The sequence below is a fragment of the Octopus sinensis genome, linkage group LG23 (assembly GCF_006345805.1).
Source record: "Octopus sinensis linkage group LG23, ASM634580v1, whole genome shotgun sequence".
In the NCBI taxonomy this organism is placed as follows: Eukaryota; Metazoa; Mollusca; class Cephalopoda; order Octopoda; family Octopodidae; genus Octopus; species Octopus sinensis.
Window position 1 is genome coordinate 21,694,080 of NC_043019.1, and position 24,774 is coordinate 21,718,853.

The window sequence follows — 24,774 nt, forward strand, 5'->3', positions numbered from 1 at the left end:
TGCGTGTGTGAGTGCATGTGTGTAACACCTCTTAAAACATCCAACAACTACAAAAACTCAAACAAAACTGAAAAAGTATATCAACCCAAAGAGATTTTTATTTTAAATGTTAGAGAACCTTTCCCTGAAAGAAAACAGAACTCTAACATAAATCAACCAACAGCACATACATATGTATTATGTAAAGGATGCATGTTTACAGTGATGATATCATCATCATCATCATCATCGTTTTAATGCCCACATATCAATGCTTGCATGTATTTGTTGAGGCAGATTTTCTACAGTTGGATGCTCTTCCTGTTACTGACCCTCACCTCTTTCCCATTGCTAGTTATGTTATTCATGGAAGACTGGATACAAATGACCTCGCTCATTTACAACCATCATGTGATGTCAATCCAACAGTATACCACCAAAGGGTGGTATACACACACACACACATGCACTAAGTCTATATCTTTCAGTGATGTGTGAACAAAAATATTGTGGATATTACTGAAAAATACCCATAACCCCAAAACAATGGGGTGTTTTTGAATGAAAATACTCTGTGTGGTATTTATTCTATTGCAATGTCACTCTTGACACCCAAAATATCATGAACGAGATTGGCTCATCAGGGACTAATAACTAACAATGCTATTTTCCTCCGCTCTAACTGTGATAAAATTAAAAATAAAAATATGTAAGGCACTGAGATTGGCATTTTACCATTTCTGCATTTGCTTAACATCCTAAATAATAACGGTCTCAAAATTTCAGGGGAGGGGGCTAGTCAATTGTATCAACTCCAATACTTGACTGGTACTATTCTGATCAGCCCTGAAAGAATGAAAGGAAAGTTGACTTCAGCGGAATTTGAAATCAGAATGTGAAAGCCAGAAGAAATGCTGCTAGGCACTTATCAGACAAGCTAACACCTCTGCTTAAAAATAATATATTTCTTTACTGCCCACAAGGGGCTAAACATAGAGGGGACAAATATGGACAGACAAAGGGAGTAAGTCGATTACATCGACCCCCAGTGCATAACTGGTACTTATTTAATCGACCCCAAAAGGATGAAAGGCAAAGTCAACCTCGGTGGAATTTGAACTCAGAACGTAACGGCAGATGAAATATGGCTACGCATTTCGCCCGGCATGCTAACGTGTCTGCCAGCTCGAAGATGATTTTGATGATGGACTCTCTTGTCGAAGATGACATATAAGTGTTCAGCTTTTGCTGAATGACCTACACAAATGATTTGTTTATAGTGATCAAATGTTTGAGCCACACATTAGCTCACTTCCTTCATCAAATCAACATTGCCTGAATAGGTGCATGGTGAATTAGGTGTCAAAGTGGTCACAGAGCATCAGACAAAGTGTTTTGCTCAAGAACACAATGCACCACCTGGTTTGGGAATTGAAACCATGATCTGGCAATCCTGAGTGCAACACCCTAACTACTATGCCATGCATCCTCAATAATAATAATAATAATAATAATAATAATAATAATAATATAATAATAATAATCATAACAATAATTTGTAATTTAGGCACAAGGCCAGAAATTTGGGGTTACGGTGATGTTGATACATGAATGGTACTTCAATTTACAGATTCCAAAAAAGATTAAAGGTGTAGGCATGGCCATGTGGTTAGAAGTTTGCTTCCCAACCACATGGTTCCGGGTGCAGTGCCACTGCATGGCACCTTTAGCAAGTGTCTTCTACTATAGCCTTGGGTTGACTAAATACTTGTGAATGGATTTGTGTTAATCCAAAAATAATAATGTTTTCAAATTTTGGCACAAGACCAGCAAGTTAGAGGAAAGATGCAAATCGATCATATTGATCCCCATCTTCAACTGGTACTTATTTTATCGACCCTTGAAAGGATGAAAGGCAATGTTGACCTCGGTGGAACCGGAACTCAGAGTGTAAAAACAGACAAAATGTCTCTAAGCATTTTGCTTGGTGTGCTAATGATTCTGCCAGCTTGCCACCCAAAAGTAATAATAATGATAAGGATTTCTTCAATAGATAAAAAAGGTCAGAAATTTGGAAGGGGAGGAATAGTCAGTTTTATCAACCTTTAGTACATGACTGGACTTAATTCTGTTGACCCAATATGTACAAAAATAATAGTTGACCATAGCAAGATCTGAACTGAGAACATAAGGAATTAAACTGAATATTGCTTCTATCACGCAAATCTTATTTATTATATGCCAGTATGAAATTATATTAAAGAAAAATACAAACCAAAAATGTTCAACAAACACAAATTGTGGCTGGTGGTTGGCAGGGGTGGAACTATTGTCCTATAGATCTGATAAAGCAATAGCATCTTAGAATAAGTTAATTACATTCAATATCGAAATAAAGCAGTAAATAATGATGTGATTGATAGAATATAAAATAATATAAAATCAAATCCGAGACAATGTGAAAATCAAAAGAATTAAAATTTTAAGCCATAAACAACTTTCATGTCTAAAAGAATAAGATATAGAATAGATTTTGCTCTCTCTTTCTCTCTCTCTCTCTCTCATTTTATTTACCTCCTCCCTTTTTTTTCTCTATTTTTCAATGATTTCAGAACAGAAGAAGGAAAGTCAACTTGAATATACTTAGAGAGAAACAAAGAGTTTAAGCACGAAACAATAACTAAATTATTCTACGAACAAAAGTATTCTTTTATCGTAAATTTGTAAAGCTTTCAAAACATGCTTGTAAATATGTTTAAGATTTCTGTAAGAATTTAATTGCCAATTTTGTAGCTCTCAGCATTGTGGTATTGTCTGAGATATTAGCATCAAAGAGAAGGGGCCATGTTATCATTTGCGGAGAGAAGGCCCGGCACTTAAATAAAAGATAGTTCGTGAGATGGTTGTTACATAAGATGTTACATACCTAAAAATAAGTTTTTTAAACTGAAAATGAATAATTAACATCAAATACTGCTAAAATATATATAACAAAATAATTTCTAATACAGAACAAAACAAGTTGAGTACTTTAAACTTTTTACAAACACATTGACAAGGAAATCTCTATTCAGTTTCTTGACCTGCTAGAAATAGCAATCAAATCTCTTTCATATCCCCTTCTGTAATCTATAAATGAAGTTCTAGTCTAGGAGAGTAGATTGGCAGAATCATAAGAGCATCAGTGCAGATTCCTTGCAGTATTAGTTCTGGCTCCTTGCCTTCTGAGTTCAAAATCTTCTTAGGATCTACTTGGGTGGTTAGCCCACATTACCCTATAAGGAGCGTAAGGCTGGTTTCCCAGTTCCTCCGGCATATATATATTTCCCACCTGGATGGGATACTGATCTGTTGCAGGATTACTCATTTTTGCCAGCTGAGTGGACTGGAGCAACGTGAAATGAAGTGTTTTGCTCAAGAACACAATGCATCACTTGATCAGGAACTGAAACCACAACCTTACAATCATAAGTTCTACACCCTAACCACTAAGCCATGCACCTCCAATTGGGTGACAGACATAATTCATCACCTGATATAACACTCCCACTTAGCTCCCTCACCAGTGTGAATAATATGATACAATGCCTACAACCATTTCTAGAGTCTCTGAGAGCAGGGGACAGGGATAGAGGAAGGTATCCTTAAACAGGAGACTTTGCTTGAATGTTTGCAACAGAATGGCTGACCCTATCAGCACCCAAGGATCAAGTGATGGTGTTCAATTATGTGACAGTTTAAATCAATCACCAAAGTAGGCCATGGCTAGATTCAAACTCAGGACACAAAGAACTGAAACATACCACAAAATATCCCGTCTGAAGCTCAGATATTTCTGCCAGTTCACCATTTTATACTGGTTCTTTAGTTATTGATCTCTGAAAGGATGAAAAGCAAAACTAGCCTCTGCAGAATTTGAACTTCTAACTCAAAGAGCATTTTGCCTGATGCTCTAATAGTTCTACCAGTCCCACCTTTTAGACTATTACTTTATTTATCAATCCCAGAAAGATGAGAAACAAAGTTGGCCTCAACAGAATTTGAACTCTGAATGCAAAAAAAAAATGGAATAAAGTCTGATGCACTTACCAACAAAACTATATACTGTTTCTGCTATGCAATTCTTTACATACTATGCCAGTGTACTTATCCTATTTTTCAAAAATATATATTGCACATTTCATGAATCTTATTGCAGATTAGTCAAAGTAGTTGAATAGTTACAAATTGACAACTGATTATGTAACTGGCTTTCCTGTTTTCTCTTGGAATATAATCCTATAAATTTGTTTGTAAGTATACACAGTCTTTTTCTTCCTAGCACAGTTATTGGTTGTGGTCTTTTGTTTATTTACAAATAATCTATCTGAATGATTACATCTCCAGGTTTAAGAACAAGACGAAAAATGTTTTGTTTTTGAGCTAAATCCCATCACTGTTTCTTTAAACTACATAAACCCAGATTGCTGAAGAGTGCCTCTTTCAATTCATGCAATTTCTGTCTGTCTGTCTCTATCTCTCTCACTCTCTCTCTCACACACACACACTTTAAAAACAAATATTTTCTTATAATCATTGATTCAGCAATATATTATTATACTAGAATTATTAAAAGAATAAATCTAAATGTCAATAAAAAAAATACATAATACAAGAAAGAAAAAAAATGTAACTAATTGGTAACCCAAAAGAGATTTTTTTCCTTTTTCCTGAACCAATTGTCAATGAAACTGAACTGAACAGAGGTTCTTAAACTCATTTTGTCATGGCACTCTCAGATAACTTTCCAAAAATTTTGAAACCTATACCTACTATTTATGGACAATCCCTGCTACCCTAATTTTAATAAGACATTGACCCATTATAGCATTTAACCCTTTAGTATTTAAACCGGCCATATCCGGTCAAAATATTTCATCTGTTTTATGTTCAAACTGACCAGATCCAGGCTCTCACACCTACCCTACAATGTTATTCTACATTAAGTAATTACACCATCAAGTCCTTGAAGATATGAGATAATGCATGATTAATTCAAATCAATGGGAATCAATAAGCATTATGTTTGATAGAATACTCAGAACACTAAAGGGTTAAACTAGTCATATGAGGCCCAAATATTCTACCTGTTTTATGTTCAAGCTGGCCAGATCTAGCCTCTCACACCTATCTTATTATGTCATCTTAAAAATAAGCAATGACATCATCAAAATCTAGAAATTAGGAGATAATGCTTGATTAATTTAAAACAATGTGAATCAATAAGCATTATATTTGACAGTAATCTAAACGTAAATGGGTTAAATAAAAGAAAAATTGTTTAAGTGAAAGAGGAGTCATATTTAAAAGGAAATAAATTAATTTATGATTTTAACAATGGTGAATACAAGCAAAATATTATAGAGTAATGCTTTTCTCTCTTAGCAGAAACAGCAGTAAGCTTATGAATTAAATAACTAGTTTTCCTTTGTTATTTATTCTTAGAATAAACTGTTATTAAATGGAACCCTGAGATTCCTCAGAAACTATTTTGTTGTTTACAATGAATTGGAAGATTATGTGGGATTAAGTGGGTGCTTGTATTAATTAAGTTTTACTCCTGATTTGGTTATTGTACAATTTCAGTTTTAAACAAAAGATAGCACACAATCACACATTGTTAAATCAATGCCACCATAAGACACATGACAAGCTAATGAAGGACTTCTTTGCAAAGTCACTTGACATGCTAGATGCAACAGCTAAGCTTCCACCAAAATCATACTCTTGAAAATGGTACATAACCAACAAAATTATCATAATACACATCACATAACATACACACACGTCCAATATAAAAACGTTCAACCCTGAAAGAAATGCATTTGAATGCACACATACATGCACACACACACACACACATACAGAGAGAGAGAGAGAGAATAGTATTTCAGAATATGAAATCATGTAGCAAAAAGTCCAAGTTCTTTACGAAGCTGTAATGGATTAGGTTTCAATCAATAGTTATGATTGATAATATATTGAATGTGGTAGTGTTGATTGAAATAAAGATGGAGTTTGGATTCAGACAACATCACCAATATCTTTTCGATATAGTTCTGAAGCCATTTTGTACTAAAAACTTATAATCTCATTCTTTCAATCAGTTTTAAACACACACATACACCCAGTGCAATTTATGTCTCTGTACTGGTGGTAGGTAAAAAGCACCATCCAAACGTGGCTGATACCAGCGCTGCTTTGACTGGCTTCTGTGCCGGTGGCACGTAAAAAGCACCCACTACACTCACGGAGTGATTGGCATTAGGAAGGGCATCCAGCTGTAGAAACGCTGCCAGTTCAGACTGGAGCCTGGTGCAGCCTCCTGGCTTCCCAGACCCTGGTCAAACCGTCCAACCCATGCTAGCATGGAAAACAGGCGTTAAACGATGATGATGATGATGATGCTTTATCTTTTACTTGTTTCAGTCACCTGGACAGCAGCCAGACTGGAGCACCACCTTGAAGAGTTTAGTTAAAGAAATAAACCCCAGGACTTATTTTATTTTAAGCCTGGTATTTATGCTATCAGTCGCTTTTTGTCAAACTGCTGAGTTACAGGGTTGTAAACAAACCAACACTGATTGTCAAGTGGTGGTGGTGGCGGACAAACACAAAGACACACATCATTATCATCATCATTGTTCGACCGCGGTCGACACAATGGAATTTACCATGCTACACCAGACTTCACGGTCCATCATAGCATTACAGAGGTCCTGTTGCTGGATGCCTGTATCCTTGGAGATTACATCAGGGTAGGAGAGTGTGCGCCTTCTGGCATTGCGAGTAGATGGCTTCCAGAGGAGAAGATCACATAAAATGGGCTTCTTTTGGTTTCCATCTACCAAATCCACTTACAAGGTTTTGATCAGCCCAGGGCTATGGTGGAAGGCTCTTGTGCAGGATGCTACACAGTAGGATGAACACAAAATGACATGATCAGGAAGCAAACTTCTCACCACACAGCACATCTGAACCTATAAAAGAGTTATTTCAAAATTTCTTTTCCTCTTTTCCTTTGCAACTTTAACCAGATGTAATAAACGAAGTAACAGTAAAATTTGAATTTAAGAAATAAATTAAACAAAAAAAACATAAAGAGATGCAGCACGGATTTTTGTCAGTGAACAGGTTGCGGTCTTATAGCGAAGAAAATATTTTGACAAATTAAACTTAAATATTGAAGTGAATCGAACGGCTTTTGTGTGTTTCTTAAATGGCTTACAAACACTTTCCACGCTGCAATTGTTTTCGTTTCAGCACACGATCTCAGATTAAATCACTTGCTATGCAAGTACATCTCAGTAAAAAAAATTATATAATATATATAAAATATAGAACATGAGAGATTGAAATTAGAGAAGGAAGAAAGGTGAATGAAGAGATAGAAAGGAAAGAGAAAAAAATATAAGAAAGCTGTTTGTCTTACCAAGATATTGCTGCAGTAGTTCATACTTGGTTCCATGCTTATAACGAATGAGTTTTAAGTTAACAGTGCGATCTGTCTGCTGTAAAAGTTTCACGGCATCACTGTTCGAAAAGCCGTTCAGAGATTTCCCATCAACCTGGAATGGAACAGAATTGAAAAGGAAATGAGAAAGAGAGAGAGAGAGAGAGGATATTGATGACATCAAAGTTCTAAAATGCTCACTAAACACTTTTTTAACTTAAACTTATGAAATCAGAATTTTGTGAAAAATTCTCATTGATAGGTACAAATATGGCTCAAGATGCTACACATTGAGAATAAACCCAGAACTATGCGGGTCGTAAAAGAAACCTCTTAATTACACACCCATATCTGCATTCATAATGTGTTGTTGATGTCTTTCAGAAAGTCACAGTTACCTTTTATATCCATCTCTATCCTATCCTTAGAGTAATTGCATCCCAAGCCTCCCTAGACAACACAATGGTGTATGCCATACCAAGGCGGTGAGCTGGCAGAAACGTTAGCGCGCCGGGTGAAATGCTTAGTGGTATTTTATCTGCCATATAAGGCGGCAAGCTGGCAGAAACGTTAGCACGCCGGGCGAAATGCTTAGCGGTATTTCGGCTGCTGTTACGTTGTGAGTTCAAATTCCGCCGAGGTCGACTTTGCCTTTCATCCTTTCAGGGTCGATAAATTAAGTACCAGTTACATACTGGGATCGATGTAATTGACTTAATACTTATGTCTGTCCTTGTTTGTCCCCTCTATGTTTAGCCCCTTGAGGGTAATAAAGAAATACGTATTTTATCTGCCATTATGTTCAGAGTTCAAATTCTGCCGAGGTCAACTTTGCCTTTCATCCTTTCAGGGTAGATTAAATAAGTACCAGTTATGCACTGGGGTCGATATAATCGACTTAATCCCTTTGTCCTTGTTTGTCCCCTCTATGTTTAGCCCCTTGTGGGCAGTAAAGAAATATATATGCTATTCCAGTGAAGGTGTGTGGCATAGCAGTTTCACTGCTGGGCTCATAATCATTAAGCTTAGGTTAAGATTGTCAGATTATGTGTTACATTGTTCTTTGAGCAAGATCATTTATTTCCTCCTGCTTCAGTTGATCCATCTAAAAACGAGTACTAAATAACGGCTCAATAGTCTTATACACTCAGTTGTTTAAATGCTATGGAAACTGGGATGAGTCCTCGTCTAATGGACCTGAAGGCTTGAAACAAATTTAACACCATTCCTATTTCTGTATAATGTGAAAGTGTGTCACCTAGTAGCTAGTGTGTTGCACTCACAATTACAAGATCATGGTTTCAATTCACAGGAAGAGCATTATTGTATCCTTGAGCAAAACACATCACATCATTCCAGTCACTCACCTATAAACGAATAGCCCTGCAACAGACTGGCATCCCATTCAGGGGTGGTGCTGTGATCTCAAATCACTTATACATCATGGAAACAGAGTAACTAGCCCTATGAGTCCTAAGACTCAGGATAGAACTTACTATTCCTGTATACCTACCTGTCATATTCTATAATAATGCTGTTCTAGCAAAACCACAAATAAGGTGTTAGAAAATAAATTCTAAATTCACAACAATCACATTTCATCATTGACAATATTAAAAATATTAACAATAAGTATTTTTTTTTTGTAAAAAGAGAATTTTAGTTTATTTGTTATTTTACACCTGCTTCATCACTATTTCATTGTAATCAGTTAATATATTTTCTAGTTTCTCTATGTGAACAAAAACACAAAAAAAAGATAACTCTAGTTTCAAAATATCAGCTAACATGTGTGCTTGTATGCCTGTGTGTGTTTATGTACATATACATGTATGCGTATATATATATATACACACACACACACATACCCACACATACTTACATGTACATATATATGTGTGTGTGTGTGTGTTTGTGCATGTATATATACATACATATATATCTCTTTTATCTTTTACTTATTTCAGTCAATAGACTGCAGTGATGTTGGGGCACTGCCCTGAACAATTCTTTATCAAATGAGTCGTCCCCAGTACTTCTTTTAAGCCTGATACTTGTTCTATCAATCTCTATTGCTGAACTACCAAGTTGCAGGAACATAAACATACCAACAACAGTTGTCAAGTAATGATGGGAGAAATACACACACAAGGACACATACACATGATGGACTTCTTTCAGTTTCTATTCACCAAATCCATTGTGTAGATTAAATCTAGTACCTGCCAATTTCCACCTGTTTGATCCAGTAAAGGGACAGTGTTTGGGGACAATGAGATGATGACACGGACAAACTGAAAGTGGCTGTAAAGGAGTGTTTATAACAGTGCATATCTGAATCTTTTTCAAAGGGGATTCAAGAGTTGGGTTCAACAATAATGCAAATGCATCATTTGTGATGCAGACTATGTTGAGGAAGATGTTCATTGTATGAAGGAGGAGTTATTCTACAAACATGTGTAATCTGAAAGATTTACGGCAATTAATAAAACCAGTTATGCTCCTTTTAGCATTACTTTTGGTAAAACTTCATGTGTGCATGTGTGTGTAATACACACATGCATAATCAGATTGTCATCTAGTTCACATATTACTACTAAACGAGAAACGTATTGAGAGATATTTCTAAATTATCAGAGTTTTTGGTAATATATGTATAATATATGTATGTAGTCCATAGGAACTAACATTGGTAGGATGTAGAGTGTGGAGAAGATAGACTGAGTGAATGTGTGTGTGTGGTGTGTGTGTGTGTATATATATATATATATATATATATATATATATATATATATATATATTATATATATATATATATATATACAGGAACAGAAGTCTATGAAAAATAGAAAGAGGAGAGCAAAAAACAGAGAATGAATGGGGGAAGGAGAAAGTCTTTGTGTTTTTTCTCAATAGAATAGAAATGTGCATGTGAGTGTGCATGAGCAAAAGTACATTTGTGCATGCGTGTATGTTTGTGTCTGTATAAAATGTGTTTGTGCATGAAAGTGCAAGAGTGTGTGTGTGTGTGTGTGTGCATAAATACATCTGTGCTTGATTTGAATGCGTACATGATTGTATGCACAGGCATGAATGTGCGTGTATATGCTAGAATGGCTAAGCATATATGCATACAAATCTCGGTTTATATATGAGCATGTATATATATTCAACAGACTTTTTTCAGATGCTATAGAAAACACTCACCCAGAGACACACACACAAACAAACAAACAAAACTGATACTAAAAATGATAAGTATAAGACTGAATTGAAACCATTCTTTCTGAACTGGCACTGATTAGATTTATATGTTTGTGTGTGTGTGTGTGTATATATGTGTGTGTGTGTGTGTACATATGCACACATACACACACCTATACTCACACACAAACCACTGAAAAGAAAGTGCTAGTATCATAAACAGACAGTAAAAGACACGATACAAAAGCAAACTTAAATCAGAGAAGACAATCAGAGTGTATATATATATATATGCCTATAAAACAGCTGCCACATCATCAGCTGTTACAAAAACTTTTGGGTTTCTCCAACCAAATAACGTTCTTCCTTTCATTTAACAGGAGTGTGAGTGTCTGTGAGAGTGAGTATACCTTCTTCCTTCCATGTTGATTCACATGTTTTCAAAGACAAGCTAACTTGTGTCTGTAAGGGAAACTATGCAATCTCTCTCTGTCTCTCTCGATCTATCTATCTATCTATCTATTGAGTCTATCTATTTGTCTATTTATAAGAAAAAGAGATGACAAAAGAAAGCAAAATATATATATATACTTATTTACACACACTCATATATGTGTATGTACATCTTTATCTTCCTATGTATAAGACAGGTGCATCCCCAGTATGCTATAGAAAATGGATATAAAATTGATGATGATGATGGTGTGTGTGTGCAATTATATATACATCATTTTAATGTCCACTTTCCAATACTTGCATGGGTCACTTAGAATTTATTGAGCAGATAGCTTTCTACAGTTGGATGCCCTTCCTGTCACCAACCCTTATCTGTTTCCAAGCAAAGTAATATTTCTCAATGAACAGACACATTTTTGCTGAATTCTGAAAATGAATAACATTCATTTACAGCAATCATATGATATCTAGACAATGGGATACACACACACACATACATACAACAGACTTCTTTCAGTTTCCATCTACCAAATCCACTCAGGTCTACAGAAGACACTTGCACAAGGTGCCATGTAGTGGGATTGAACCAGAAAACATATGAACAAGAAGAAAATTTCTTAAACCACATAGCCATGCCTGCACCTACAAATGTTAGTATGTAGATATGTTTGCATTTGTGTGTGTGTATATGTGTGTATATATATATATATATATAGATATAGATAGATAGATAGATAGATAGATAGATAGATAGATACATACATACATACATACATACATACATACATATATACATATGTACATTATTTAAAAAAAAAATATATATATATATATATATATATATTTTTATATGTATGTATATATATATCTATATATACATATATATATACACATCAAAATAGAAGTAAATGCTGACAGAACAGACAAATTGGAGACAACAGACAGACACGAATCTCAATTGCCAATATGCTTTATAGTCGTAATTAATAAATATATTTTTAAAAATGAAGTTTATTCAAATAAACTAAAACAAAACACAAGAAGAAAAAAATACAACCCACTATAAATCTGCCAATTTTTCAGAAATTATTATTGTGACAACTTTTCTCTGATAAATCTAAAACGATGGAAATATTATTTTAAAAAAAATTTTATTTCATGATTTTCAGACAGATAATTCTCTGTCTCCTGTGATGTCTGTATTGTTGATTTCAATCAATTCATCACAGCCAAACTGGACTGGACAATGTTTTTAGAAAGTTTACATTTTATGAGTGTGTGTGTGTGTGTGTGTGTGTGCATGTGCACGTGTCTGTGGGTGCTAGAAAGTTTATATTTATGAGTGTGCATATATAATGTATTTGGTGTGTGTGCATATATGTGTTTGGCATGCATATACTCTAGAAAGTTTACATTTCACATGAGCGTGCATGCGTTTATTATTATTTGTATGTATGTACTGCAAAGTTTAAATTTTATATGAAGGTGCATGCATTATGTACATGTGTGTTTGTGTGCGAGAAAATTTGCATTTTATATCTGTGTGTACAATGGGTTTATTGTGTGTGCGTGTTTGTGTGGAGATGGGAAACAACTTATTAAAAACATGCATTTTGGTTTCATAGCATATTTTACTTTTAATTTCATTTATATCACTCACACAAACTCACACACAGAGACTCACTCACTCTATCCTAACTCTGTGTATAAGAGAATGAGAAATTCTATAAAACTTGAAATTCAAATAGATGTGTAAGAGTGTAAGTGAAAGAGAGAAAAGCAATGAGGGATATTTGTATGTATGTGTGTGTGTATATATATATATATATACACACACATATATATTTATATAAATATTTATATATATATATATATATATATATATATACACACATATATATTTATATATATATTTATATATATACACACACATATATATTTATATATATATTTATATATATACACACACACATATATTTATATATATATATATATACACACACATAGAGAGAGAGAGAAAAAGAGAAGCGGGAGAGTGAGAGGACCCAAAAAGTCGAGAGAATTCAAATACATCATAGTACAGGAATACAGCTGAGTGGTCAGGAAGTTTACTTCAAAATGAATTGGTTTTGGATTCAATAGCTGGATCCTTTCACTGTAACCTAGAGCTGGAAATTGAACAGAGAGGGAGAAAGAGGGTGGGAGAGAGAGAGAGAGAAAGTGGGGGAGAGATCCAATGATATTGAGATGTTTCATTTCAAATTGAATGTTGTTTACAATGTAGTTAAACTTGTGATATTATGTTGACAGCCTCTTCACAAGAAGAAATCAGCATTAGGATATCATCTATATACCTGGAGGAAAAAGTTGCAAGGAATGTAGACTACTTAGCCACCCTGAGCTGGTCCATGTATGTGATGGCCAACAGATCTGACAAGCTTAACCTCCATTAATAGTCCTAAAGTCTATTCATAGATGGAGCCACCATACTGAAAGTATGCATTGCTTACAATGGAGTTAGTTGGTAGATATCTGAGGGTATAAGACAAAAGTGGTAGAGGTTGACGGAGAGCAGGTACTGAAGTGTAGAAGAAAACCGAGTCTAGGTTAAAAGGTTTTTTTTCATTCCAAGTGTTTTAGGGCTGGGGTCTTTGAGTCTGTTATTACTTTGTTGGAGTTGTCAACATGTCCAGGACAGATGTGGAGTTAAGGCTTGAAGAATTTCAAAAGGGATTGTGATAATCTTATAAAATGCTCCATCAGTTGTAGAGCCTCTGTCTAATATTAGGTTTGTGGGCCAACATGGTGTACCAGATGAACTATAATACATGTGGTAGTTCCCACACCAGAAGCATGAATATTCCACAAACAAACGTATGTATTGTTAATGTAATTCTCAGGCAGAGTCAGCACATGGTGTGTCAGACAATGTGGTGCACCAGAGCACTGTATGCAATAATTTCATTATTATTATTATTATTATTATTAAATATCAAGTCTGTACTTTTTGAATTACTGCTACAATCCAAGTTGCTTCTAAAAAGTTTGTCTACCTAGTTTCTATCACAAGGTACAGGGGTCAATCCAAGGCTATAAAAACTGACATTGGCCCAAGGTGCTACCCAGTGAGACCAAACCTGAGACCTTGTGGTTGTAAAGCAAAATTCTTAACCATTTGGCCATGCTATGCCTACAACATAATACACATGCATACACACACACAGACATAGATATAGACACACATAGATAGATAGATAGATAGATATAGACATACATTCATATATATATACATACATGTGTACATATAGACATATGCGCAGAAATGCATACACTCAAATATCATATACATAATATACATATTATATAGAGAGAGCTGAAAGGCGAAAAAAATTCCACCAACCTAGCTGTTGAAGTAAAGACATCATTGCAAGTGAAAAACGTTTCCATCAACCAATACGTAATCAGTATACATGCCAGCATCTAACTCATGCCAGTTTATAAAACAGACGTCAAATTATCATCATATGACGATAGTGGTGACTGTGGTGGAATGATACAGAATGATTTTTGTAAAGACACTGGCAGATTATCTTTAAGAACAGATGTAGGCAAGTTCCCAAAATAGCAATATTAGGATCTGTTCATACTGTTAAGAACATTCATTCTTACAGAGTATTGGCTAATCTTGATCTTTTTTTTTTGGCTTTGTATTGTCTTTTGTTTCTTATGGATGTTTTCCAAGATGTTCCTAATTGTTTTGTTTTGTTTTTTACATGTATACAAAAGGGAAAGTATTGATGTATATTTCTGAAACCATTAATAATAAATAGTAGCAGTTATCATCACATATTTATGAATGAGCATAAAGAAAAAAAATCTAATTAAAATTCAGTGAGGAAAAGGCCACATTAGCTCAATGACTAAAAATGATATTCATTATTAAAACAATAATAAAAATAATAATTTGGGGAGTCAATCCAGGACATGTTCCTGTCTTATTAAGGACTCGTCAATGAAGCATAGACTTAATTGTACTTACTAAAGTGAATGTACAATTATGCATGTGAGTAGGAATAGGAAAATACACTTATTTCCTACGCCCATTTATGTGCATTGTTGTATATCTATACAGTAATTGCATTATCATTGCTTCAGTCTATGTAATGCCAAAGAGGTCTAATAAGACTGAAACATGCCAGAAGATATTTTATTGTCCCTGATGAAATGATTACAGAAATATTAGGCATTGAGATGTATTTTTTTTCTCACTATATAAAACGCTTTAATCATTTTTTTTAATCCTCCATATATTAAATATGTAAGTGATAAGTTAACTTTTGACATTTTTTGGCTTTGTTTTTTTTCTGTAAGCAGATGATGACTCTGACAATAATTTCAGCAATTCATTTTATTAATAATAAAAATGATGAATATTATAATAATAATAATAATAATAAAATATCAGGATCTAACCAGAGAGCTGAGGAGGTTGTAGAAGTCCAAAACAATTATTATTCCTGTACTAATTGGTGCACATAATTCAAAACACTACCCAAAAGTCTGAAAGAGACTGGAATTGGAACTCACACTGTCGACCTACAGAAAAATACCATTCTATATCCTGCAAGAATCCTAAGAAAGGTTCTTGAGATTTGAGGAGACTTGTCATCAAACCTCAAAATAAAATACCTGCTAACTAAATTGGCATGCACCAGCAAAATAATAAGAATTGTAATAGAGTTATGTAAGAAAGACTGCATGTTTTGTCATTATGTGTAAATGTGTTAGTGCAGAGAGAAAAAGAATCTGTAGTGTACGCTTGAGGGAAATCCTCTCTATCTGTTATATATACATAAATACAGACGTAGTAGATAATAGCTAGCCTTTGGCTGGCCTTTTGAACCCTGTTGTGTCTACTACTCTGGTTGGTATTGGCGCAACTTGTCTCTTGCTCTATTGCATGCCAATATGCAACCCAGCCAATCACGGTCTTCTGATTAGGTCACATGAGACAGTCTCTTCTAAACTTCCGGTGAGCCGACTGCATCCTATAAAACTCTAGCTTCACATTGAGTCAAGGTCATTCGGTTCCAGCCCTTTTAAGTTCTAGCCACTGACCACACAGGACACAGCCAGTTCCAGTGACAACACAACAGCAGCCACATGGAGACTCATCAACTTCGTCCAGTATTCGTCCTAACATCAACATAATCTCTCTACATACACAGCAACATGCAACGCTTGCACAGGTTCCAACACACCACTGTTTGTGAATCACTTCACCATGGTTAACAGCAAATACAACCTGTGAGAACTTCCTGACCCAAGTGACCCGCAGCAACATCGTAGCCACAACTTCTCGTACGACATGTACCTCAACAGGCTCTGCATTACTGCCACAACTTCTTGATACAGCACTTTAACTATCATGTGCCTTGTCTACGAACTGGTATTTATCATCCTTGTGTCTGAACATTCTTCTAAAGTCATATTATAGACTCTTTCAATGCTCTGTACTTATCGCACACACATACACTTTGTATATATGACAGCCTATCTATTATTATGCATATATGACGCACATGTTAACATATAAATAAAATCTCTTAAACATTCTACCCGGTTGTGTCTCTCTTTCCCTTCTGGCACATATATTCATTTACTCTTTTCATATTTATTGTATCGACCGTGTGATGTGCAAAGGAGCCATTCTCGTCACCTCACTTCGCACGGTCATTTACAAATCCCAAAGAACAGCTGAAAAGTGAAATAATTAAGTGAAAAAGAAAAGAGAATGACTCCTACCTCAATAATTTGATCATTGACTTGGGTTCTTCCATCAAGGTGGGCAGCACTGCCTTCAGCTATACTTTGAACATATATTCCTGACAGTTCATCTGAGAATATAAGAAAATATGACAGATTTATTTCTCTTTAACAAACAGAGATTGATGGTTTGAAATAAATATATTTGTGTACAGTGGAGGAAGGTGTTAAAAGGGAGAGTGAGAAAAAAAACAAAGAGATTGTAGGGAGAGAGAGAGAGAGAGAGAAGCAAAGCAAGGAAGAGGAAGGGTGAAGTCAGAGGAAAATAGACACACAGGAAGAGACATAAGGTAGACAGAGAGTGGAATAGATTGAGATAGAAGGAAAACCAAAGAAAAATACAGAAATTGAGAGAGGGGAGAAAGAGAGAGAGAGAGGTGAGAAAGGCAGGAACAGTCAGAGAGCAATTCTTCAATGACAGATAAACAAATTGATGAAAAAAACAAAAATGTTATCTGATTCAAACCTTTGTGAATCTGGCCATACTAGAGCACCACTACCAACGCTTGTCATTCACATCTTACATAAGTGTTCTTCTGCTTTTAGTCTGTGCTGGTAGGTTTCTCTCTCTCTCTTCCTATATATATATATGTGTGTATGTGTGTGCATGCACACGCATGCATGTAATATATATACACACACATACACTCATACAGTCTGTGCTGGTAGGTTTCTCTCTCTCTCTCTCTCTCTCTCTCTCTCTCTCTCTCTATATATATATATATATATATATGTATGTATGTGTGTGTGTGTGTGTGTGTGCATGCGTACGCATGCATGTAATATATATACACACACATACACTCTGTGCTGGTAGGTTTCTCTATCTCTCTCTCTGTATATATATATATATATATGTATGTATGTATATGTATGTGTGTGTGCATGCGCACGCATGCATGTAATATATATACACACACATACACTCATGTATCTCAGTGTGTATGTGTATATGTGTATATATATATATATATATATATATATATATATATATATATATATATATAATGTTATATATTTGTAGTAAGGTGAAAAGCTATGTTCATTTTTATGGTCCTCGAGCTAATTTATTTTATTTTCAACTCTTTCCTCTGAACCAAGCCTCAACACAAGTTTCAATCATTCTGCCCCACCACACCCTCCACTCTATTTCATGCCACTGTTCATTGTTTATTGTATTGTGGTTCTTCTTTCCAATATACTTTATATAAACATTCACTGACAGTTTCATTTGATATTTATGTTATGTTTCTTTTAACCAAAAACACCACCTGAGACCTCATCTTCCAAAGGGTGAAAAGTATTATATAAAAAACTTTTTTTTTTTCATAAAAGCTAAAGAAAAACAATGCTCTCATCACCATCACCAAATTTTTTTACATGAATTTTTGTTTTTTTCTAACTGCAATACCTGTTTTTTTCTTGTTTTCTTAATGTTGTATTTCCTTTTTCTTCAATTCTCAACATCCACTAACTTTACCAAACTATCTTATCTATCATGATTCATGTTTTTTTTAAAGAATTACCTTTGAATCTATGTCACTGACAATGTATTTGTTAACTAAAAATCAGCAAAATTAATATATAAATAATCAAATTACTCATGAAGTGCAACTGTAATTATTATTGATGTGGTTGCCAAAATATCTGAAGAGAAATGGTCATTCATGAAGATTTGTTTCAAAACCCAAGGGTAAGAAAAAGGCTTCTCTCTCAAACATTCATGGCCAGACAAGAGGCAAAATAGTAACAGCTTGGGGGTTTGTGGAAACATGAAGCAAGGAATAAAGGGTTTAGCTTGGACAATGGGCACACAGGAATAGCAGTTGAATCCCACTGCTCAGCACAAAGGGCCAGTGTCTTCTACCATAATAATAGTGGATCAACCAAAAACCTTGTATGGAAGTCTGACAAACTACCATTTCTAATAATGACATATACCCAAGTATTACTGTCTTTTTCTTTCACCTTGTGAGGATGGAAGGAGAGCAGCGACTATGATCCATTTTAGTGCAACCATTCTATCAATTCTAGTGGTAGACAATCTCAAAAGGGAGGCCCTTTCCACATGTTTGCAAAAGAGTGGGGACTGTGCTAAAGGTACCCTAAGACTAGGGTAGTGGTATAAGACAAAGCAACAAATTAAGCCAACCACTCAACAAGGGCACAGTAGAATTAGAACTCAGAAGACAATGAGCCAGAACAAATACTGCAAAGCATCCCTCAAAATCCCAAACAATTCTGCCAGGCCATTGTCTTAGACAGGTATTTTGTCAACCCCCAGATGGATGAAAATCAAAGCAGACCTTGGTGGACACTGAACTCTAAAAGAAAGAAGCTAGAATAAATACCACAAGTCATTTTGTACTGTTACATGTACTTGGACCAAGTCTTTAGTCCAAGGTGAACTTCATCACAAAAGTCTTGATAACCTAAGAAAAGCTCACAGATTCTGTGCTTTACCTTCCAGCTGTGTTAACACTGAAAAACTTCACAGCTAAAAGCACTGATTTCTATCTTTGGTACAAAGACACACATATGAGAGGAGGTAAATAAGAGATGATGAAATCAACCCAGTATCTGCCTGCTATTTCTTTAGCATCAACTTGGCATGTTCAGCTCCCAGCCTGGGCTTCACTGTTCTTCAGGTAGAGAAAAGCAAACTGTCATGGTATTGGTCAGTCTCTGACAGGTTTATGGTTGAGCCTGTGGCAGTGGAAACTCATAGGGCTTCCACTTATCCCTGCTCACCACCACTATCAGGGCAGAGATGGCTATCTGCAAGTATGTTCCTCATGAGTCAGAAGAGCTGTTCCAGTGCATCTCCCTCACCATCCTCCAGGACAATGCCTTTTCCATTTTGTCTGTTGGGACCATGAGGCAGTCTGAATTACAGAAAATTGCACGTTCCACTCCTTAATGTAAAATTACTCCATATAAATTGCTCTGATAAATTCTAATGATCAACTTATTCTAAAACAGTTTGTCAACTCCAGAAAGAATATAAACGAAGTCAATCTTGGCATGATTTAAAACCAATGCCAAGAAATCCAACTAAATACTGCAAGATATTATTTTCTCCTTTTTCCTCAACAGTCGACTGATTCTACCAACCAATCTATCATTCTGCCAATTCTGAATCACAGACTGGATTATAAAAAGTGATAACTAGGCTAATTATATATTAATGGGTGATTTTGGAATCATTTTTGTGTTTTGATTCATTATTCTATTATATATGCATGGCATATTCTATAAGTTGTGAGAAATTCTGGCATCGGTAGGTAGTGAAGAGATGCTATTTTTTATCTTGTACTAGCTATGGTCATTAAGACTATAGTCAAACTGGAGCACCACCTTCAAATCAATACAAACACTTGCAGGTATTTATTCTATTTTTACCAGACCACTAAGTCATGGGGATATAAACAAACCTACACCATTTGTGAAGTGGAAGTGTGGGGGCAAACACAAAGACACAAAAAGTCATACGCACACATATGCACACACACATACAAAGGGTATCTTTCAGTTTTCATTTACCAAATTCATTCACAAGACTTTGGTTGGTCCAAGGCTATAGTGGTAAACTGGTAGAATTGTTGCAGTATAGGACAAAATTCCTTGAGATATTTGATCTGGTTTGCTGCACTCTGTGTTCAAATCTCACTGAGGTCAATTTGCTGCTCCTCATTTCAGGGGTAATAAAATACAGTATCTGGGGAATAGTTCAGCTTCTCCAACAAAAATGTAAGGGACAAAAGCCTATGACATGTAATGTCTTCATTTTCAGTCCCAATTTAATATTTCTATTTCTTTTTTAAAATAGCAACTTAGTTTCCAATTGTATGGATTAATTCATTTTGGTGATTTGAAGGTGGTGGAGACAATCTAAAAACTTTACAACTGGTACTAATTGGCCTGAGCCAAAGAAGGAAACCTGTAAGTGGTCAGCTGACCTGTTAAAAGTAGCAATAAAATCATTTGTTGGAAGACCACACTGGAGAATGTTGGTGGTCTTAGAAAATAGGACAGGATGGTCATAATTGGAATGATTTAGGTTCAGAGTTGCTTCCACCATAACTGACTTGGGTGATGGTGGTGGGAGATGTTGATAAAATAACAGTTACAACAACAACCACTTGAAACACGATATCTATCCACCACTCCATTCTACCAGCCTGTTTGAGAGTTGCTTTTGTGCAAAAAACAGAAATTGATGCAAAAAAATAAATAAATAATAAATAAATGAATAAAAAAAAGTTAAAATAATTTATATAAAAGAACCAATTTCTCGGTGGAATCTTTCTTGTCTGAAGGTTATAAGAGTTTAGAGCAGTACAACTACTAACAACTCTACCATCTACCATTTGGCTGTTGTGTTTACGTCTAAACACTACTTACACTTCTCCATAGCTTTGAGATGAATAACAAAGAAACAAACAAGAAATAATGACCGAGTATCAAACAGCTTCGGTAGGGTATTGAAATTACAGGAGACTGTTTACTATCAAATAAATTATCTGATAGAAGAAGAAGACAACGACATTAGATTACACTGCACACTCAAAATGTTTCCCACTAGCTCTCCAGCCACTTCTGGTTTTGCCAGACTTAAAAGAAATATATTTTGAAGGCAAAGCAGGTTATTAAATTTTACAGTCTCTCTGTCTGCCTATCAGTCTCTCTCTCTCGCTCTCTCTCTGTTTATCTCACTCACTTATACAGACACACACAACAGCAACAAGAACAAATGAGGAAGCTATTAGATATTTTGGTAGGTGCTTAAAAGTTATACATCTAAGTCCTTCAAACGATTTTATGCAAAGAAATTTCAAGGCATTTCACATATATGACGGTGAAACAGAAGATTAAGCGATTAAAGAACAACAACAATATCAACAACAACAACAAAAAGACCTCCAAAAACAACCGAAATGCAATTAAACGAAAACTAATATTGACATAAAAGCTAAATCATTTGATGCTGTGAAAACCTAGGAATAGATTGGTAATGTAGTAATATAGAACAAATCTCAATAAACTGTTCAGATGTCTAACTTTACTATCGCAGAGCAATTGCAGATGTGATAGACAAACGGTTAACCTATATTGCTTCTAAGTTAAGCAGTCGTGAATTGACATTAAGCCACTGGCTCTGCACTCTATTATGTTTATTACATAACACTAGTGAAACCGCCGAGAGAAAAGCAGCTGGCTCCAGTCCAACATGTGTTGAGCTGTTATGGTTAATAAGTTTACTTCACAAGCAAATGGTTTTGGTTTTGATTCCACCGTTCAGCTGTATGTCACCTTGAGCAAAGTAGTAGTGTCTCCTAAAATGTGCTTGGGTTCAGAAAACTTTTGAGAGAAATTTAATAAATGGAAACTGTGTGGAAGCCTATTGTATGTCTCTATCATTGCTGTTACCACCACCATCATCATAATGACATCATTATGATTCTATGTTGACTTTCTATGTTGACCTGAGTTGGACAAGTCATCATGGTCCAAGTCAGTTCTTATTCAGATTAATTCCAGCCCCCAATCCTAGATGAATTGGAGAATCATACCTTGCTAGTACATTTCCCTTTTGGATTGCCTTCTACAGCTGGATGCCCTTTTTATCACAAACCATTTCACAAAGACAACTGGATGCATTTTACCATGGCACCAGTATCTGGGAGGGTGCAATGCCTCACCATCACTACTGGAGGTGCCAGATCCAGGAAGATGTGGAACAAAGTGGTGAGAAAGAGTTCCGGGCCTCATAGAGATGGCAAGGTTTGCTATGCTTGAGAAGACACATCAAACTAAATAAAATCATGGCTGTCCATGCACACAAGCATATTCTCTAACACATAAAGCACCCAGTCACTATATAAAGTGTTTGGCATTAGAAAGGGCATCCAGCTGTAGAAACTATGCCAAAACAGATAAATGGGGCCCAGGCAGGTCTCCAGCTGACCAACTCCTGTCAAACCAGAATGGATGATAATAATATATAGCACCCAGTACACTCTCAGAGTGGATGGCGTTAGGAAGGGCATCCAGCTGTAGAAACTCTGCCAAATCAAGATTGAAGCCTGGTGCAGCCATCTCGTTCACCAGCCCTCGGTCAAATTGTCCAACCCATGATAGCATGGAAAGCGGACATTGAACAATGATGATGATGATATATATATATATAGAGAGAGAGAGATAGGGAGGGAGAGAGAGAGAGAGAGAGAGAGAGAGAGATTTATATGTCGATGTACACACACACATACACACGTGTGTGTATGTAATAATTTCACAACTGTATGTAAATACATATGTTGAACATGAGCTAGTCACTAACAGAGTCAAACAGATAGTACAGAAAGATGTTATACACCATATGACTGGGGGTAGCATCATCATCATCATCATCATCAACTACAGCAAGGGCAAAGGTGATGCATTCGAAAAAAGGCAATTACAGAGGCATCAGATTGATGGACCAAGTTATGGGAGAAAGAGAAAGAGTTGTAGCTAAGTTGATTAAGAAGAGAATTAACCTAGAGGGGATTCAGTTGAGCATTATGCCAGGAAGCAGTACCACTAATGCCATCTTCGTAGTAAGATAACAGCGGGAGAAATACTTAGCTAGGAATAAGCTCCTATAAGTAACTACTTCAACCACTTGCATTGATGTTAGGATTTATCCTGCCAGTATACAGCTAATACATGTGAAGTTAACTGTTATCCTGCTAAAAGCCATTATCATTGCTTTCTGTAAGACAGAGTTAAGCAATGATCATGGTTTTATATTAACTTAATTTTCAATCATACATAACTTTCTATTGTTTAGAACTACTTACTCTTTTACTTGTTTCAGTCATTTGACTGCGGCCATGCTGGAGCACCGCCTTTAATCGAGCAACTCGCCCCCCCCCCCGGACTTATTCTTTTGTAAGCCCAGTACTTATTCTATAGGTCTCTTTTGCCGAACTGTTAAGTAACGGAGACATAAACACACCAGCATCGGTTGTCAAGCAATGCTAGGAGGACAAACACACACATATATATATATATACATACATATATATATATATATATATATATACACACATATATACGACGGGCTTCTTTCAGTTTCCGTCTACCAAATCCACTCACAAGGCTTTGGTCGGCCCGAGGCTATAGTAGAAGATACTTGCCCAAGGTGCCACGCAGTGGGACTGAATCCGGAACCATGTGGTTGGTAAACAAGCTACTTACCACACAGCCACTCCTGCGCCTACTTGCTTCATTTTTTTCTTCTCCACAAACAGTAGATTTCATAATAAATACTTTGTTATGGTAAAGCCACTTCCCTGCTGTTTTGCTTTTGTTGCACTGTTTCAAATTTTGGCTCAAGGCCAACAAGTCTGGGGGTGGGGAGTAAATCCAATACATCAACCCCAGTATAAATCAACTGGGATTTATTTTTTCAACTCCAAAAGGATGAAAGCAAAGTCAAACTTGGTAGAATTTGAACTCAGAACATAAAGATGAATGAAATACCACTAAGCATTTTGCCTGGCATGCTAATGATTCCATCAGCTTGTGCTGCCATAGTTACAGTGTAAAACTGACACATTTTAGTGGAGTATAATTTCGTTACCGTATACTATAAGAGAATATTATTACCTGCCCTCAGAACGTGATCAGGCAACTACTGAAAGTAATTTTAAAACGAGTGTGTGTGTGTGTGTGTGTGTGTGTGTGCGTGTGTGTGCAGAGAAAGAGAGAGAGAGAGAGAGAGAGAGAGAGAGAGAGAGAGAGAGAGAGAGAGAGAGAGAGAGAGAGAGAGA

At 35.7% G+C, this 24,774-nt stretch overlaps 1 protein-coding gene across 14 annotated transcripts in view; it reads right to left on the reverse strand.

Annotated features, from left to right (window-relative positions):
- The window catches only part of LOC115223391 (multiple PDZ domain protein), a 758,365-nt gene that overhangs the window by 371,823 nt on the left and 361,768 nt on the right, over positions 1 to 24,774 (reverse strand). For all 14 annotated transcript variants that reach the window (XR_005003540.1, XM_036512481.1, XM_036512487.1 and 11 more), the window contains 2 exons: positions 16,937 to 17,028; positions 7,451 to 7,586 (listed from right to left, as the gene is read on the reverse strand). Coding sequence is in view for 13 of the 14 variants with exons in the window: in XM_036512481.1 (XP_036368374.1) it covers positions 7,451 to 7,586; positions 16,937 to 17,028 (228 nt within the window). In the remaining variant the exon portion in view is untranslated. The remainder of the gene's footprint in view (positions 1 to 7,450; positions 7,587 to 16,936; positions 17,029 to 24,774) is intronic.